The sequence below is a fragment of the Coregonus lavaretus genome (genome assembly GCF_964263955.1).
Source record: "Coregonus lavaretus genome assembly, chromosome: 2".
Classification (NCBI taxonomy): domain Eukaryota; kingdom Metazoa; phylum Chordata; class Actinopteri; order Salmoniformes; family Salmonidae; genus Coregonus; species Coregonus lavaretus.
The window spans coordinates 43,168,247-43,187,416 of NC_139989.1; the positions used below are offsets into that span (position 1 = coordinate 43,168,247).

A 19,170-nucleotide genomic window follows, 5' to 3' on the forward strand; every position below is an offset into this window, starting at 1 on the left:
GGGGTGACCATGTGGGGGTGGGGCGAGAGGTTAGGGAGGGAGAGAAAGAAAGTGGGGTGTGGCAGGCAGTTTTGAGAAATTGTTATTTAGGAGAGAGAGTGGCAGTTTCTCTGGGAGCTCCATGAAGACTGGAGACAGCCTTGGGAGGGAGAGGTTCCTGGCAGGCCTCAAGGGCGTACTCTGGGCCACGGCCCGGGAGAGGCTGACAGAGTGTGGCCTTGAAAGAGAGTCTGGCCTGGTTGCTGTCAGACGTCCAGGATTCCTGGGTGGGAACATTGGCTAAATCAGTCCCAGGAGGCTGCGCTGCTGTCATGGCTAGAAGGGATCCAGCATTTGTCAAATTAAAGTCAGATTTGACTTTTTGTAGCAGGTTATGAGAACTTACGCAGTAGGTTAGGATAATTAACGTAGCAGGTTAGGAGAATTAGGTTATGGTTAGGAAACGGGTTAGGGTTAGGTAAAATGCAAAAACATTCAACTTTTGAAGTTAATTTGACAAAAGCTGGATCCCTTCTAGCCATGACCCTGCGCTGCTGGGAACGTGGCCAAGAATTTCCAGCCTCAGCAGCAGGATATGACATCAGTCTCCAGAAACCTGTAAGTGAAGAACACAAAAGGCATAAAGGGTTACCCTGTGTGCATAAAGCTCAACTGAAACAGCTGCATATGCTTAAAAAGACATGAACACACTCACACCCCACATGCACACCCACAAACAGGCATCAACATTGGAAAAAACAAGACTGCACACTTCCGAGTTTAAGACATACAGGCACTTGGAGTCAGCTTCACATTCCTGTATAGATACTTCGCAATAAAAACACATATGAAGGAGCTCATATTCTCTCAGCCTCAAGAAATTCACTGCACATCAACCGTAATGAAATAGTGCCACCTTGTGGTGAAACAGCCTTTTTAATTTTACATTTCACTTTCATTCACAGTCCTAATTTCTAAAAAAAGTGTAACCTTTATTTAACTAGGCAAGTCAGTTAAGAACAAATTCTTATTTACAATGACGGCCTACACCGGCCAAACCCGGACGACACTGGGCCAATTGTGCGCCGCCCAATCACGGCCGGTTGTGATACAGCCTGGAATCGAACCAGGGAGTCTGTAGTGAGGCCTCAAGCACTGAGATGCAGCGCCTTAGACCGCAGCGCCACTCGGGAGCTCTATCAAAAGTGTGATGTGTTACATGATGAGTATTAATATAATGATTTATTTTTATTCTATTCATGCTACTTTGTATTTCTGCACATTCATTATTAACTTTTGTTTTCGGTTGTATAATGCAAATAACAATATAGATATCTATCTATTCGTTCCATTTGTCCAACCCAAAATAAGTATGAAGAGATGCTGGCTTATGTTATGTGCTCAATGGTTCTGTGATTAATTTAATTACATTTTACTGCACATACTTGCAATAATGTAGGTTTGTTTTTAGACCATAGACCCAATGTTGCTATTGTGTACTGGGTTCCAAGAAATGAGTCCCTTTTGCGTCCCTTTGATATTTTAAGTAGAAATTGTGCACCAATATTACATTTTAAAAGCCTCTTATATTAAATTTAGTGTCCTTTAATATAGAACACATGTTGTTTTATATCAATAAAGACTTGCTAAAGTGCTAAAATTGAGCATTTTGGCATGTCACTCTGTGCACCCTCTGTGACTTCTAGGAATATTTTAACCCACTTAAACCCAAAAGTTTTCACCATTGTTGTAAAGCCCTCGTTATTTTGATGCTTTGACTAAGTAATTTCTGGAGATTATTATTTATTTCATGTGATTAGTTATTTAGGTAAAATATTAATAAATCAACCTGTCCCTCATTCTAAGGAATCATTTAAGTCATAAATTGAACTAGTTTTTCATGATTTGCATTCAATTTTTAAAGAATATTCAAATTCAATATTTATATATTCCGTTTCTATATGGTAGATATTGCATTCATTGTTTGTGGATCAAGTTTACAAACTATAATTTCAAGTTGATCAAATTTTCATATACAGTGCATTCGGAAAGTATTCAGACCCCTTGACTTTTTCCACATTTTGTTATTTTACAGCTGTATTCTAAAATAGATTAAATAGCTTTTCCCCCACTCATCAATCTACACACAATAGCCCATAATGACAAAGCAAAAACTGTTTTTTAGAAATGTTTGCACATTTATAAAAAAAAAATACTAAACTAATATATCACATTTACAGTGAGGGAAAAAAGTATTTGATCCCCTGCTGATTTTGTACGTTTGCCCACTGACAAAGAAATGATCAGTCTATAATTTTAATGGTAGGTTTATTTGAACAGTGAGAGACAGAATAACAACAAAAAAATCCAGAAAAACGCATGTCAAAAATGTTATAAATTGATTTGCATTATAATGAGGGAAAGTATTTGACCCCTTCTCAATCAGAAAGATTTCTGGCTCCCAGGTGTCTTTTATATAGGTACACTCTTAAAGGGAGTGCTCCTAATCTCAGTTTGTTACCTGTATAAAAAACACCTGTCCACAGAAGCAATCAATCAATCAGATTCCAAACTCTCCACCATGGCCAAGACCAAAGAGCTCTCCAATGATGTCAGGGAAAAGACTGTAGACCTACACAAGGCTGGAATGGACTACAAGACCATCGCCAAGCAGCTTGGTGAGAAGGTGACAACAGTTGGTGCGATTATTCGCAAATGGAAGAAACACAAAAGAACTGTCAATCTCCCTCTGCCTGGGGCTCCATGCAAGATCTCACCTCGTGGAGTTGCAATGATCATGAGAACAGTGAGGAATCAGCCCAGAACTACACGGGAGGATATTGTCAATGATCTCAAGACAGCTGGGACCATAGTCACCAAGAAAACAATTAGTAACACACTACGCCGTGAAGGACTGAAATCCTGCAGCGCCCACAAGGTCCCCCTGCTCAAGAAAGCACATATACAGGGCCGTCTGAAGTTTGCCAATGAACATCTGTATGATTCAGAGGAGAACTGGGTGAAAGTGTTGTGGTCAGATGAGACCAAAATTGAGCTCTTTGGCATCAACTCGCCGTGTTTGGAGGAGGAGGAATGCTGCCTATAACTACAAGAACACCATCCCCACCGTCAAACATGGAGGTGGAAACATTATGCTTTGGGGGTGTTTTTCTGCTAAGGGGACAGGACAACTTCACCGCATCAAAGGGACAATGGACAGGGCCACGTACCGTCAAATCTTGGGTGAGAACCTCCTTCCCTCAGCCAGGGCATTGAAAATGGGTCGTGGATGGGTATTCCAACATGACAATGACCCAAAACACACGGCCAAGGCAACAAAGGAGTGGCTCAAGAAGAAGCACATTAAGGTCCTGGAGTGGCCTAGCCAGTCTCCAGACCTTAATCCCATAGAAAATCTGTGGAGGGAGCTGAAGGTTCGAATTGCCAAACGTCAGCCTCGAAACCTTAATGACTTGGAGAAGTTCTGCAAAGAGGAGTGGGACAAAATCCCTCCTTTGATGTGTGCAAACCTGGTGACCAACTACAAGAAACGTCTGACCTCTGTGATTGCCAACAAAGGTTTTGCCACCAAGTACTAAGTAATGTTTTGCAGAGGGGTCAAATACTTATTTCCCTCATTAAAATGCAAATCAATTTATAACATTTTTGCGTTTTTCTGGATGTTTTTGTTGTTATTCTGTCTCTCACTGTTCAAATAAACCTACCATTAAAATTATAGACTGATCATGTCTTTGTCAGTGGGCAAACTTACAAAATCAGCAGGGGATCAAATACTTTTTTCCCTCACTGTACATACGTATTCAGACCCTTTACTCAGTACTTTGTTGAAGCACCTTTAGCAGCGATTACAGTCTTGAGTCTTCTTGGGTATGACGCTTCAAGCTTGGCACACCTGTATTTGAGGAGTTTCTCCCATTCTTCTCTGCAGATTCCCTCAAGCTCTGTCAGGTTGGATTGGGAGCGTCGCTGCACAGGTATTTTCAGGTCTCTCCAGAGATGCTCGATCGGGTTCAAGTCCAGGCTCTGGCTGGGCCACTCAAGGACATTCAGAGACTTGTCCCGAAGCCACTCCTGCGTTGTCTTGGCTGTGTGCTTAGGGTCGTTGTTCTGTTGAAAGGTGAACCTTCACCCCAGTCTGAAGTCCTGAGCGCTCTGGAGCAGGATGTTGTCTCTGGTTTTCAATCTGAATTTATAGAACTGAATTTGAAATCTGAATGCATCTGAGAAGTTGAATATATGAAACTTTGATCAACTTGAAATTATAGTTTGTAAACTTGGTACACAGACAGTGGATGCAATATCTACCACATTGAAACTGAATATATAAATATTGAATTTGAATATTCAATTAAATTGAATTTAAAAACTGAATGCAATATTCATTCAATTCAGTTTTAAATCATGAAATACAAGTTCAATTTATGAATTCAATTTGTGCATTACAAATTCATTTTTAAAATTCAATTTCAATGTCTTAACACAAATAAAAAAGTATGGAATTCAAATACAATTTCTGTTGGCACTGAAATTATCCATAATAAACTAACCAACCCCCCGCCGCCACCACGTGTGCATTTGCCAAGTTATGCCCCATGTCCACCAGATGTATATGCGTTTTGAAAATATTGAACGCATGGTACACAGAACGCACCCGCCACCTAGTGCGGTATCCCCAACGTAGCGTTGGTACTGCTCCATTGACAGTGAATTACTTCCGCGGAAACACAAAGAGTTTGAGGCATCTCGTGGACATGAAGCGTTAGTTGTTCAGTAGGTCACCATAACAAATAACTTCAAAAAGACAGCTATGTCCATCTCTGACAAGTCAAAAAAGATCAACATTATCACTAGCAATCCGATTGCATTTGTATTGTTCCTCGATTTCCCTCGAAAAATCATTTCCATTGTTGTGAACGAAGTTTCGTAGTAGGGGGTGTCAACAATTAACATGGGGGTGTCAACAATTCACAAAATTCCATAGAGAGATGAAAAAAGAGTATGAAACAAACAGGCAATGCTATGGATGTATCATTTAATTTAACCATTAATGTAAAAGTTGTTTAAAACCATATTCGATACATTTATTAATGAAATTTGATCCCATATTCTCCATGCGTTTCACCTATACATCAACGTAATGGTAAAGGCCAAAATACCCGGGTTTCCGCGCGAAAAGACGGCCCGCGCGCCTGAACTGCATATAGCCAGCCCACAACAGATGCCACACACGCATTGTTGTTCAGAGAGCTCTGATTTTAGCACATTGTTTTAACGATTCTTGGTTTTCTTTTCTTGGTTTTAGCTAAACGAATTTTATATTTTAGTCTATCACGCTCACACTTGAAATGCCAGCCAATACCTCCTTGTCTCTGCCGGTGGATGTCAGGAAAAGGTAACGTTACGGTACAAGCTAGCTAGCGCAAATGTAATGTTGCAGTGCTGTCATGTTCGGCTAACTAGCAGCACACTGAATTCAGTTTACCCATTGTCCTGTCATAAGAACACATGCATGGCATTGGGCAATTATTATTCTCACTACATCACACGATCCATCATTACATGCGTGGTGATATGTGGCTCGTGCACAATACTGCAAATACATTTTGCCACGCTGAAACTGCTCAGCTAACTGGATAACTAGCTAGCATCTTCCACACCGTTTGCCAATGCCATGTCTAGTTAGCTGTACCAACATTGCGCTGTGCGTTGTGCTGGGAATAGATTTGGCGCCAAATAATACATTATGGCTCATGTCAACTGTTGCCTCTCACTTCAATATTGGATGCATGCATGTTTTTATTTCATAGTTAGCTAACTAATGATAACATTCGCGTTATCGCTCAGTAATTGTTAGCTAGCTATCATCGACTACTTATGAAATGTTAGCTAGCCGTTTTGAGTTGCTATCTACATCGTCTGTTTACAGCATGATAACGTTACACTAGCTATGCTTGCTAACTGGCTTTTCTTAGTTAATGCTTGGTACATTAACGTTAGCTAGGTTAGGAATTCACAGTCAAGTCAGGTTCACAATCAACTGTCCAGCTTCGTTAATTAGCTAGATAGCTTTAACATTAGCCACCTGCCAACCAGTTGTGCCATGCTGACATGTTGGATTTGACTATGTACCTGTTTAGGTCATTGTAGCAAGTGGGTAACACTTTGTTTTTGTCTACAGGCTGCAGGTGTTGGAAAAAGATGAAGATGGGATCTCAGATGAGGTGAGTAACCTGAACTACTAAGTTGGACATTTGGTTTCCTTTTGTTACGGTTGCTGAATAATAATATAATAATAATATGCCATTTAGCAGACGCTTTTATCCAAAGCGACTTACAGTCATGCGTGCATACATTTTTGTGTATGGGTGGTCCCGGTGATCGAACCCACTACCTTGGCGTTACAAGCGCCGTGCTCTACCAGTTGAGCTACAGAGGACCACATATACTTATTTACGTTTTCTACAATGTTATTTCATAGTTGACTGATGCCCAGAAAGCCGATCATGAATATCCTTTTGTCAAGTTTTATTAGTCTTATGTACAAGAATACCCCACGGGGGACCAGTATGAAAACGTATGCACTCACTAACTGTAATTCGCTCTGGATAAGAGCGTCTGCTAAATGACTAAAATGTAAATGTAATACACATGGTATACATCGTCCAACGAAATGCTTACTTGCAGGGTAAATGGCTCAGACTAGAATAAACATTTGAGCATAAGGATAATACAAGAATGCACTATTTATAGTCCAATATTTACACATGTTTTGGGGAAGGGGGGGGGGGGGGGGGCAAGTGTTTAAATTGTGCATTATTTAGCAGAAGTGTAGCATCTGTGGATGAGTGTATATCTGTGTGTGAGTGCATATGTGCGCAGCGAGCCGGTTAATGTTCAGCAGTCTGATGGCTTGTAGCTAGAAACTGTCTCAGCCTATTGGTATCAGACCTCATGCTCCGATAGTCTTCCTGACGGTAAGCGAGTGAACAGCTTGTGGCTAAGCACTTTCAATAACTTAGATGGGGTAGAACCTTCCAAAGCATGTCTTAAACCAGTTTATTTTCCTCATAGGACCGTGTCAACGAAAAGTTGAAGTTGGTGCAGGACTTCCTGCATGCGGATGCCCAGGACCAGCTCAGCAGCCTGAAAGCCAAGATGAAAAGTTCAGAGATCTCAATGGTGAGTTGTGGATGCATCCTGCAATCTAACTAATCCACTGCCTCCTCACTCTGGCTCATCACTCACTCCATAGAAATATAATCTTTGGGTTTGTCCTAAATGGCACCTTATTTCCTATATAGTGCAGTCCTTTTGACCAGGGTCTGCATGTTCCCCTCAGGATGGCTACCTCTCTAAGGTGAAGGCCCTATTGGGACGTGAGCTGTGTGTGGAGAATGGCTCACATGGTGATGTTGTGGAGCAAAACTGCAAGAATGGCAAAACAAATGGCTCTGCAGCAAATGGCGACTCTCACAAGGAAGAGGATGATGAGGAAACCACAGACACCCAAGAGGCTGATGCCATGAAGTCTCCTTCTGCCCCCAAAGGCAAGGGAGGGCGGAAGAGCAAGTCAGACTCTGAGCCTAAGAGTGAGTAGGAGTGGCTGGGAACATCAAATGTCTCCCTGGATTAATCTATACAGTATCCCTTTTCTGTGATGTCTCATGCTCAAAGATTTGTTCAGATGTCCATCTCCTAATTGTTTGACCAAGCAACTTGTGAAACACCACACACATTTTAGAGAAGACTGTACATTTTGGGAAATGTTGAGGCACTTGGATGCATGTGAAATCGATTCCTAATCCTTAAATAATGCAACATTGTTTCTTTACGTTTGTCCAGAATCTCCTGGTTCCAGGGTCACAAGAAACTCTGCCTCCGGGAAACAACCCACCATCTTATCAATGTTCTCCAAAATGTGAGTAGGAACTCTACTCCCATGCACTAGATTAATCTATGTTGCTTCCCTTAACCTTTCAAGTTCTTAAGCATTCTGCTCATAAGTAAACTTTCCCCTTGCTCCTTTGCAGTCAGAAGCGCAAGTCTGATGAGGTGAATGGAGAGGCTACAAATGGAGAAGAGAAAGTGGAGCGGGACACAGAGGAAGAGGAGGTGAGGTGATCTTATTGTGTGGCACCTGTCACTCAGACGTCATGTGATTTTACTCTTTATTAATCAATGCACCTCCTAATCAGTCCTTTCTGTTGTAGACACGGGAAGAGAAGCGTTTTAAAGTGGAGCCAGACAATAAGTAAGACCTTTCACCTTTTTAACCCCCTCCCGTCAATTGGCCACACCCTTCCTCCAATTTGCATTGACTGTCTCCATCCTCTATTCTCCTCTCAGGTCAGTTGCAGAGGACGCCACTAGTGAGAATATGAAACCAGTGGCTGCAGCTAAGGTGAGGCCCATTCCTGCACTCAAGCTGTTATATCATTTCGGTGCCGAGTTGCCATGTCAGTATCACTGATGCTCGTCTCCTGTTTCAGACTCCACCCCCTAAATGTCCAGACTGCAGGCAGTATCTAGATGACTCGGACCTCAAGTTATTTCAGGGAGATCCTGATAATGCGGTGAGAAACTCGAGGGTGTAATACTAAAAGTGTGTAAGGTGACATTTTTAACGCGTCATTAGGGCCAACTGGATATTTGCTGAATGATTTGCACAAAATAGGATTTTATAGAGTAAAACAATATGGATCTATTCTAGTTTGGTTATTGTTTCATTGATTGTTCTACCAGTCAATGTGAGTCTTCTTACTTATGTTGTATACTTACAGCTGGATGAGCCAGAAATGTTAACAGACGAGCGCCTCTCTCTGTTTGACTCAAATGAAGACGGCTTTGAGAACTACGAAGAACTACCCCAGCACAAGATTACCAATTTCTGGTGAGTGGTCCCTTCCTGCTGTCCCTTCAAAATTGTATATAGCATCAGCCTTTTAGTGCATGTTCTTTGCTGTCATCTTGGTGAAAGTGAAGTGTTTTTTTGTTGCAGTGTTTATGACAAGCGTGGCCACCTGTGTCCATTTGACTCTGGTCTCATTGAGAAGAACGTTGAGCTGTACTTCAGCTGTGCAGTCAAGCCCATCTATGATGACAACCCCTGCATGGATGGTATGGCCCTGAGGCCCTGACCTTTTTCACAGGAACACTGTTTATATACTTCACATGTATTCATCCAACCATTGTAAAGCAACTGTCTTTACTAAACAATTTTGTGAGATATACTTGAGTGGTGTACCTATGCCGAACTACTGTACTGCTATTCTTCTAGGTGGGGTTCCTGCCAAAAAGCTTGGTCCCATCAACGCCTGGTGGATCACTGGTTTTGATGGAGGGGAGAAGGCCTTAATTGGATTCACTACAGGTAATCTCATCAAGATCTTCCTTTAGGTTTAAGTGGATTGAACTTTAAAACATTAGCCTAATGCCTATACTCATGGTGTATATAATGACTCTGACCTCTAACCCATGACCTCTTCCCCATCTCCAGCCTTTGCTGACTACATCCTGATGGATCCCAGGGAGGAGTATGCCCCCATCTTTGCTGTGATGCAGGAGAAGATCTACATGAGCAAGATGGTGGTGGAGTTCTTGCAGAAGAACCCTGACGTCAGCTATGAGGACCTCCTCAACAAGATCGAGGTGAAACACTAACAACAAGAACATTTGGTGTAGACTCTTGACCAGGGTCGTGTTCATTAGTGCAAAATGTTTCAAAGTTATGCAACAATTAAAGTTTCTTATTGGGTAAGTGCAGGTAGTTCTTTTTCTGTTTGGTGCCTAATGAACATGGCCCAAATCTTCATGCACCACATGGCAACATCAGCTGACTTGACTGACCACCTCTCCTTTTTGCCCCTCAGACCACAGTGCCTCCTGCTGGGCTGAACTTCAACCGCTTCACAGAGGATACACTGCTGCGCCACGCCCAGTTTGTGGTGGAGCAGGTGGAGAGCTACGACGAGGCCGGGGACTCTGACGAGCAGCCCATCATCGTCACCCCCTGCATGAGGGACCTGATTAAGCTGGCTGGGGTCACCCTGGGAAAGAGGTAGTGATAGGACCTGGTACTGTCTGATGTTGCAACACTAGACTGGCCGTTATGAGCGCAACCCCCCCCCCCTGTCCTTCCCCTGTAGTGCTGTCTGCTTGTCACTAGTAAGTGTGGCTGGAAGAGAGTCAACTCTCTCAGCATGAAGTTAAAATTGCAGTGTCAGTCAATAGCTGGATTGAAGGTGCAATTCAGTCTTAATTGGCTGTGGTTATTTGATGTTCAAACCATAAAGCTAAAGGTCCAGCCACCAGAGCTGTGTATGTTCCCATGCTGATTTGTGTTGTGGGACAGTAAGGGGCAATGTTTGTCTCACTGCTGCTCGTTTCCTCTGATCCCCGGTGTTTAACACTCCTCTTGACATTCCCTAATGCAGCATGCTGTTGTACTGGTAGGTATTCTACAGCCCTTCGGTCTGACTATATCCTTGGCTTGTTTGGTGTGCATTGCAACATTTTGTCATGGATCAATTTGGTGAACCTTAAAGCTCATCCCAATTTGATGTCTGGTGTTTGTTTGTCATAAAAAATACATCTACTGCATGGCTTCTAAAAGCACTGCTGCTTTGGTTGTCAAGAGCTTGAACACAGCATTACTAACAGTATTTATTATAATAATCAAATGCATTAGCACTAAACACCCAACCACCTGCTTCTTTCCCTTAATAGGAGAGCTGCTAGAAGACAGGCCATCCGCCATCCCACCAAGATTGAGAAGGACAGCAAAGGAGGGCCCACTAGAGCGACTACCACCAAGCTGGTGTACAAGATCTTTGACACTTTCTTCTCTGACCAGATTGATCAGAATGAGAAGGATGGAGGAATCAAACGCCAGCGCTGTGGTGTGTGTGAGGTGCGTTACTAAGTGCCAATCTGAATACAGTTGAGCCAAGGCTTGGAGGGAGCCTTATTTAATTGCCCTTTGAGTAAGTGCAAACATTCTGCCAAGCAAACTAGCTAAACCTTTATGCAACTAATTGGAAAAGTCTTCTGTTCATAATTGACGCATGTAGTGCTCTAGAAATGCCCTAGTCTAAAACACTAATTCTTCTGTCTCCAGGTTTGCCTTGTTCCAGACTGTGGCAAGTGTTCAGCCTGCAAGGACATGATCAAGTTCGGGGGTAGCGGTCGCAGCAAGCAGGCTTGCCAGAAGAGGAGGTAAGTTGGCTGATCTTTAGTGCCTCTCTTCCCCCTTAGCCACCTAGATAAATGGTTCCTGCCATGGCTGTTTCTGAACAAACTCATTACATTTGTTCCAGAACACTGTTCCTTCCGATGATCTCGTTCTGAAAAACACCTAACACTAAACAGTTCTGAAACTCTTAACTAACTCCAGACTCTCTTAAAAAAACAACTGACACAGTGTCAACTTGGCCATGGGGTGGAACTGGGGATAGGGGGCTAAGCAAGCCAGCTAATGAACATCTTCAGAGCGCTTTATTTTAAATTGGGCTCTTATGTTGTAGGTGTGGTGACTTGGGAAGCCGTTGGTTAATGCGGTCTGCTCCCTTATCAATGACAATTCCCCCCCCAGATGCCCCAACCTGGCAGTAAAGGAGGCTGAGGATGATGAGAACATAGAGGAGGAAGAGTTGTTGCCTGTACAAAAGGCCCCTGCAAAGAAGGTGTCCAAGGCCAAGACTAAGAAGCAGAGCAATGGCAAGCTGACCTGGGTTGGAGACTCTATCAAAGTATGTACTCCTTAGTATTGTAGGAAGTTATTAACCTCAAACTGATCAAAATATCCCTTAGTATACCAGACTGTTAATATGTATGTAATTTGACTGACTTGCTGCAAAGCAAACAGCTCTTGGGATAAAGGTTCTCACCTCTCCCTCCTGTGTTCAGACTGAGGGGAAGAAGCAGTACTACATGAAGGTGTGTGTGGACAATGAGGTGCTGGAGGTGGGAGACTGTGTTTCTGTCAGCTCTGATGACCCATCAATCCCACTCTACCTGGCCAGGTAGGTTCTATAACAGTTTAAGAATCTTGATTTAGCCTTTTATTTGTATTATTATTTTACCCCTTTTCTCCCCAATTTTGTGGTATCCAATTGTCCCATCGCTGCAACTCCCGTACGGACTTGGGAGAGGCGACGGTCGAGAGCCGTGCGTCCTCCGAAACACAACCCAGCCGAGCCGCACTGCTTCTTGACGCAATGCCCACTTAACACCGTACACCTGGCGACCGTGTCAGCGTGCACTGCCCGCCACAGGAGTCGCTAGTGCGCGATGGGACAAGAATACCCCTGCCGGCCAAACCCTCCCCTAACCTGGACGACGCTGGGCCAATTGTGCGCCGCCCCATGGGTCTCCCGGTCGCGGCCGGCTGCGACAGAGCCTGGACTCGAACCAGGATCTCTAGTGGCACAGCTAGCAATGCAGTGCCTTAGACCACTGCGCCACTCGGGAGGCCCGACTTAGCCTTTTCTATTGGTTTCTGTATGGGTCAGGTGTTGACAGTCTTGTCTTGGGTCTCCAGGATCACATCCCTGTGGGAGGATAACCAGGGGAAGTGGTTCCACGCCCACTGGTTCTGCCGTGGTACAGACACTGTGCTGGGGGAGTCCTCTGATCCTCTGGAGCTGTTCCTTGTCGATGACTGTGAAGACATGCAGCTGAGCTACGTGGAGGGCAAGGTCAACGTCATGTACAAGGCCCCCTCAGACAACTGGTTCTTGGAGGTAAGAATGAATTGGCTTTATCACTCTTTAAGCTGAGTCTCTAGCCTGGTCCCAGATCTGTTTGTGCTGTCTTTCCAACTCCTACAGTGATTGTCCTGCAAATGTCTATACAGCTACTACTCAGTGCACCTCGTCACTGATATATTTCGTACCACTGTGTTTTCAGGGTGGTATGGTAGAGGACATCAAGGTGATTGATGATGACAATGGGAAGAATTTCTTCTATCAGCTGTGGTATGAAGGAGACTGTGCCCGCTTTGAGACCCCGCCTACCTTCACACCCCAAGAGGACTGCAAGTACAAGTGAGTCATAATTGACATTTGACAGCCCTATCAGTACTTAAAATCAAGTACTGGAATGCCTTAAAGCTAACATTTTCTCAGTTTGGTTCTTAAAGTCCTTTTGAAATTGTTGTAGGAAAAAACAATATAAGCTCTCCTGCTCCAATGATTTAATTTGTGATCAGTTTGTGAGATGTAGACTTTAGTTTATTTTCTACAGTTTAAATTGACTGGTGTTGCGGTAAAACCATGTACGGATATTATGAGGACATCAAATGTTGTCTTGAATTTGGCTTGCCATATAAAGCATTCCATTACAAAGGGACATTTTGGGGATTTTCTCATTTGAAAAACATGATACAATACCCTTAATCTCAAATTGCAAATTATTTGAATTCCAATGCATAGTGCCATTGGAAAGGCTTGTAAAGTGGTAATGCAGCCCCCCCCCCCCCAAATACCACAACAATTAAATACAAATGTGTTCCCTGTATTTCAGCTTCTGTGCCAGCTGTAGTAGGGCTGAGGAGAAGGAAGAGCAGGAGACTCCTCGAGTGTTTGAACCCATAAAGGACGAGGACCACGACTCCAAGGCCTTCTATGCTCTGGCCTGCCTGAAGGGAGAGCAGTTCAGGGTGGGAGAAAGCTGCTACCTGCCCCCTGATGCGTTCAACTTCAGGTGAATCTGTTTGGTCACCAAGGCAACTACTGTAGTTAGTTAGCAAGTTTACTAGCTATCTACTTCAGTGGATGTTGAACACATTTCTAGTGGCAAATGTGTTCAATGATAGCCTTGGTATAAAAGGGATAATCAACTCAGGACTCTGCATTCTCTGGAAAATAATGCAACTCCGTGGAAGCTTAGCTCGGCTATGCTAACACATTGTGGAACACCTTCCACGTTCATTATTTTCCATAGAATGCAAAGCCCCTCGTTGATTCTCTTATATCAGTGGTATTCAAAGTCGTGGGTCGTGGGTGAATTGCAGTGGGGTTGCCGCATAAAAATAAAATATAATTGGAACAAATTAAGAGTACAGGTTATTGTATGGGACAATTGGGAAAGATGATCTGATAAGGGATGATAATCTAATGAATTGAAGGTCATTTGTTTATGTAAATGTATCGATTTTTAAGGTAATTTGGAGGGGTTCCCGCTGAAAGTTTCAATACCACTGCATTACATAGGCAGGGTCTCCATTGGGGACAACTAGGCAAATCGTAGTGTTGGCAAATTCGACATCCGCTTTGAACAATTTTTTTAAATATCTCCCACTACCATAACATTTATTTTCTTGTGTGCTCAGTGTGAAGGCAGCCAGTCCAGTGAAGCGTTCGCACAGGAAGGAGGACGTGGATGAGGAGTTGTACCCAGAGTACTACAGGAAGCATTCAGACTACATCAAGGGCTCCAACCTGGACGCCCCTGAGCCCTTCAGAGTGGGACGCATCAAGGAGATCTTCTGCCACAGACGCAGCAACGGGAAAGCTGACTTGTCTGAAGTCAAACTGCGCTTGTACAAGTTCTACAGGTGAGCACCCAAGTCAAATGTCATAACTGCAAAGAAGGACCCCTTGGATCCATGGCAATTTTAGTAACTTTCTACAATGAGAATTTCAGCCGACAATGCATCTTCACTGTAGGGGAAGTGATCTGGTGCCAATATGTGCATGTCTGTACTTTTGTCTTCTGTAGTTTTACTGTACGCTTAATGTTCACCCTCTGTCAGGCCTGAGAACACTCACAAGGGGGCGAAGGCCGGTTACCACACAGACATTAACCAGCTGTACTGGAGTGACGAGGAAGTGACGGTCAACATGTCGGAGGTGTTGGGCCGCTGTCGTGTGGAGTACGGAGAAGACCTGAATGAGACCGTTCAGGACTTCTCCTCAGGCGGACCTGACCGATTCTACTTCCTCGAGGTGAGGCTGGACTAGATGAGAAGCAATTTAGCAACTTTAACTTCCCATATAAATCTTGCACGCTAAGTATCTGAGATGATGCTCGTTCGAGGAAGTTTGCTCAAGATGGTAATATCGGTTTCTTTCTCACCCAAAGGCTTATAATGCCAAGTCCAAGAGCTTTGAGGACCCACCCAACCACGCACGCTCTGCTGTGAACAAGGGCAAGGGGAAAGGAAAGGGCAAAGGTAACTACTCTCTCCTCTGTGGTCCTTATTGCCAGTCACATAGTTCTCTCATTTTAAATGAGGCTTCTCCAACTACTGTTGTAACTGGATCCAAACTCCCTGCCCTCCAGGTAAAGGCAAAGGGAAGTCCTCTGCTGCTCAGACTCCAGACCAGGAGCCTCAGGACCCCAAGGTGCCCAAGCTGCGTACCCTGGACGTGTTCTCTGGCTGCGGTGGGCTCTCTGAAGGCTTCCACCAAGCTGGTTAGTAGTTCTTTCTTCACTTCAACAGCTCAGGAAATATCTAGTTAGTTGTGGGTGACCACAAGGGAACGTTTCTAATATACAGGTAGATTTTCTTACAAGAATAAAGTTAAGAGTTCGTCAGGCAACATAGTGATTGCAATTTGTGTTGATACTCCTACCTGTCAGGTATCGCTGAGACTCTGTGGGCCATCGAGATGTGGGACCCAGCAGCCCAGGCCTTCAGGCTGAACAACCCAGGCACCACAGTGTTTACAGAGGACTGCAATGTGCTGCTCAAGCTGGTGATGTCTGGAGAGAAGACCAACTCCCTGGGCCAGCGGCTGCCCCAGAAAGGAGACGTGGAGATGCTGTGTGGAGGCCCTCCTTGTCAAGGCTTCAGCGGCATGAACCGCTTCAACTCCAGAACCTACTCCAAATTCAAAAACTCTCTGGTGGTCTCTTATCTCAGGTCAGTAAAACAGATTTGCACATTTCCATACAAACATATGTATGCAATGACTGGCATTCTTCTGTATGTATTTATTGATGTGTCCAAGTACAGAAGCTCCAGTCTAAATGATTGGTGTGTAATGATTTACTTTGCCCCTACTAACGTGTATTGTCCTCCCTCTTATAGTTACTGTGACTACTACAGACCCAAGTTCTTCCTACTTGAGAACGTGAGGAACTTTGTCTCCTTCAAAAGCTCCATGGTCCTGAAACTGACTCTTCGCTGTCTTGTCCGCATGGGCTATCAGTGCACCTTTGGAGTCCTTCAGGTGAGTTATTAGTGAACTTAAGCTGGCATGTTTCTTTCAGATTGACGAATCCAATAGTCTGCAGAATTACGCAATGTTTTTAGATATGGTACTATAGGCTGTATGTTATTGTGTAAGTCATTCATGGGATATGCCTGACCTCTGAGTCCCCTCTCCTCCCAGGCTGGGCAGTACGGCGTGGCTCAAACGCGGCGCAGGGCCATCATCCTGGCGGCCGCCCCTGGGGAGAAGCTGCCTCGCTACCCAGAGCCCCTGCATGTGTTCGCTCCCCGGGCATGCTCTCTCAACGTGGTGGTGGACGACAAGAAGTATTTCAGCAACGTCACACGGTAACCAGTCTATGTAAAAGCATGTGTGGTTGTATAGGTAAGGGTTATGTGGTTTGTCGAGGTTCTGACTGTTCCTTCCCGTTTCAGAGGTAATGGCGGTGTGTACAGGACCATCACAGTCAGGGACACCATGTCTGACCTGCCAGAGATCCGCAACGGAGCGTCTGCTCTGGAGATCTCCTACAATGGAGAGCCCCAGTCCTGGTTCCAGAGGCAGATTAGAGGCACACAGTACCAGCCCATCCTCAAAGACCACATCTGCAAGGTACAGCTGCTGCCTCTTAGTTAGTCATCTGGTGGCTTAGCAGTAACTTGTTAGAACATCCATAGGTGTGGCTCTGTCTTTGGAGTCTCTTGGATATTTTATTCAGCTATTAGACCTCTGTGCTCAGCATCGCAGCTTAGTGAAGTGCTGGTTGGTTTTTACAGAAGCAGAGCGCACCACACTTGGGGAACAGATTTGTTTTGCCTCTAATGCTTGTGACATTGGTTAAATTAATGGCGCATCGTGACTGTCTACATGGGCATATCAAAACAGGAATATCTCTGAATTAAAACTAGGAGTAAAAATTGTTGCTTCTCAATGGAATTATGCAATGCCCCATATATGCAATGAGAACTGTCATGAGGGTGGGTGCACCATTAGGTGGTGTGGACAATAGTTTGTTTCAGGGAAAGCTAAGTCCCTCTTTGGTTCCCAGGACTTGAGTGCCCTTGTAGCGGCCCGTATGAGGCACATCCCCCTGGCGCCTGGCTCTGACTGGAGGGACCTGCCCAACATTGAGGTCCGGCTGAGAGACGGGACCACATCCAAGAAGCTCCGCTACACCCACCCAGACAAGAAGAATGGCCGCAGCAGCTCTGGAGCGCTGAGAGGCGTTTGTACTTGTTCAGGAGGTACTCACCTTTATGGATATTTAGGCCATACAAATGTTAATTGTTTTCATTTTTTTAAGTGAGCTAATCCTTTATTTTTGTAGCAACCTTCAACACCTAGCAACCTAATTAGTTTAGCCTCTTGGCTTAAACAGTGGGTGCTTGGAGTGTTCATAACTCTGACAGATGGCAAAATAAATAGTCTTAAAGTACTATAAAAATGAACAGATTTTTCCAGGTCAGATGGCCAATGTAATTTGGATGGCAAATCCAAGGTGTAGTTGTAATGCTGGTCTGTAGACCTGTTCTGATTTTAACATCCTGTCCTCTAGGGGTGCCCTGTGACCCTGCCGACAGGCAGTTCAACACTCTGATCCCCTGGTGTTTGCCCCACACGGGGAACCGCCACAACCACTGGGCCGGCCTCTACGGCAGACTGGAGTGGGACGGCTTCTTCAGCACCACAGTTACCAACCCTGAGCCCATGGGCAAGCAGGTAAGACCTAATACTGTACCAGCTCTATCAGAATTGTTGTTGAATGGCTAGGACCATTTCACCTCAGGACACAGCCATGTAATATCATGTACAGTGGTTGTAGTTTGCTGTATTGTGGCCCCTCTCCTGTGATGGATGCTTTGGATACTAAATGTCCTCGTCATGGTTCAGGGTCGTGTCCTGCATCCAGAGCAGCACCGAGTGGTCAGTGTGAGGGAGTGTGCGCGCTCTCAGGGCTTCCCTGATACCTACCGCTTCTTTGGGAACGTTTTGGACAAACACAGACAGGTACTGGACATGGTTTCTGTTCTCTATCAGGAATTCAACCTCAATCCCCTCCCAGAAAATGCCTTGGAGTGACACATTTTATTTTTCTTATTCCCCTCTCAGGTTGGCAACGCTGTTCCTCCACCACTCTCCAGAGCCATTGGACTAGAGATCAGGAAGTGTGTCCTAGAGCGGATCAAGGAGGAGAATGACAATACAAAAGAGAATGAGAAAGGTTAGGCCTGTTGAAGGGCCATTCTGCAGTATTTAATGCTGCTCATTGGGCAGTTCAATTAATTACTGATTGTGGCTTTAATGTGGCTAGGAAGCGTGTCATCAGTATCCATATTGTGAATGTAATTTTCTTCCCTCAGAGAACGGGAAGCAGGAAGAGAACCTCAAGCAGGAGAAGATGGAGTTGTCAGACTAGTGCCCTGCCCTATTCCAATCCCCTTTCCCCTGAGAATCATCAAATTTCCTGAAGCCCACCAAGCCTCAGGAGCTCCTCAGTTGTTTTAAAAAAAATGAGATTGCCATTGGCTTGGAGCCTTGCCACTGACCACTTGGCCTCTCTGGACAGTCTGTGCAGTACCATTCCATGTTTATGAATTTCTAAATGTGATTTTAACTATTTGCAAATATCCGCTTGGAAAGTGGAAATAAACTATGTCGTTTTTATGTCATATTTCAAATAAAGCTCTAAATGGCAGTTTTCTTACCAGAATCATCTTGGCCTAGTTTATTACATCAATGTGTCTTGATTTTTAAAACTGTAGCAAAAACATCAGTGCATACCCAAAGTGGCATGTAATATAATACACTTGACTGAATTTGTCATAGATATTCCTACCCCGAGTGAATACCAGTACATGCATGATGGGATTTTACATTTTAGTCATTTAGCAGACGCTCTTATCCAGAGCGACTTAGTGAGTGCATACATTTTCATACTGCCCCCCGTGGGAAACTAACCCACAACCCTGGCGTTGCAAGCGCCATGCTCTACCAGCTGAGCTACAGGGATGTG

The 19,170-nt window shown here is 44.3% G+C and overlaps 1 protein-coding gene across 1 annotated transcript; it reads left to right on the plus strand.

Moving 5' to 3' along the window:
- Positions 1 to 5,198: 5,198 nt before the first annotated feature.
- Positions 5,199 to 18,869, plus strand: LOC311146433 (DNA (cytosine-5)-methyltransferase 1-like). Its single transcript, XM_084182938.1, has 34 exons — positions 5,199 to 5,392; positions 6,179 to 6,221; positions 7,072 to 7,179; positions 7,340 to 7,589; positions 7,843 to 7,918; positions 8,031 to 8,112; positions 8,211 to 8,251; positions 8,347 to 8,401; positions 8,490 to 8,573; positions 8,781 to 8,890; positions 8,999 to 9,117; positions 9,278 to 9,370; positions 9,497 to 9,648; positions 9,870 to 10,057; positions 10,726 to 10,909; positions 11,117 to 11,214; positions 11,591 to 11,747; positions 11,905 to 12,020; positions 12,539 to 12,740; positions 12,907 to 13,043; positions 13,522 to 13,701; positions 14,330 to 14,554; positions 14,753 to 14,945; positions 15,082 to 15,172; positions 15,283 to 15,414; positions 15,583 to 15,865; positions 16,034 to 16,175; positions 16,338 to 16,504; positions 16,592 to 16,769; positions 17,206 to 17,401; positions 17,713 to 17,876; positions 18,048 to 18,164; positions 18,267 to 18,378; positions 18,518 to 18,869. The coding sequence occupies exons 1-34, from the start codon at positions 5,346 to 5,348 to the stop codon at positions 18,571 to 18,573; spliced, it is 4,578 nt and encodes a 1,525-aa protein (XP_084039064.1). The 5' UTR covers positions 5,199 to 5,345; the 3' UTR covers positions 18,574 to 18,869.
- The last annotated feature ends 301 nt before the right edge of the window (positions 18,870 to 19,170 follow it).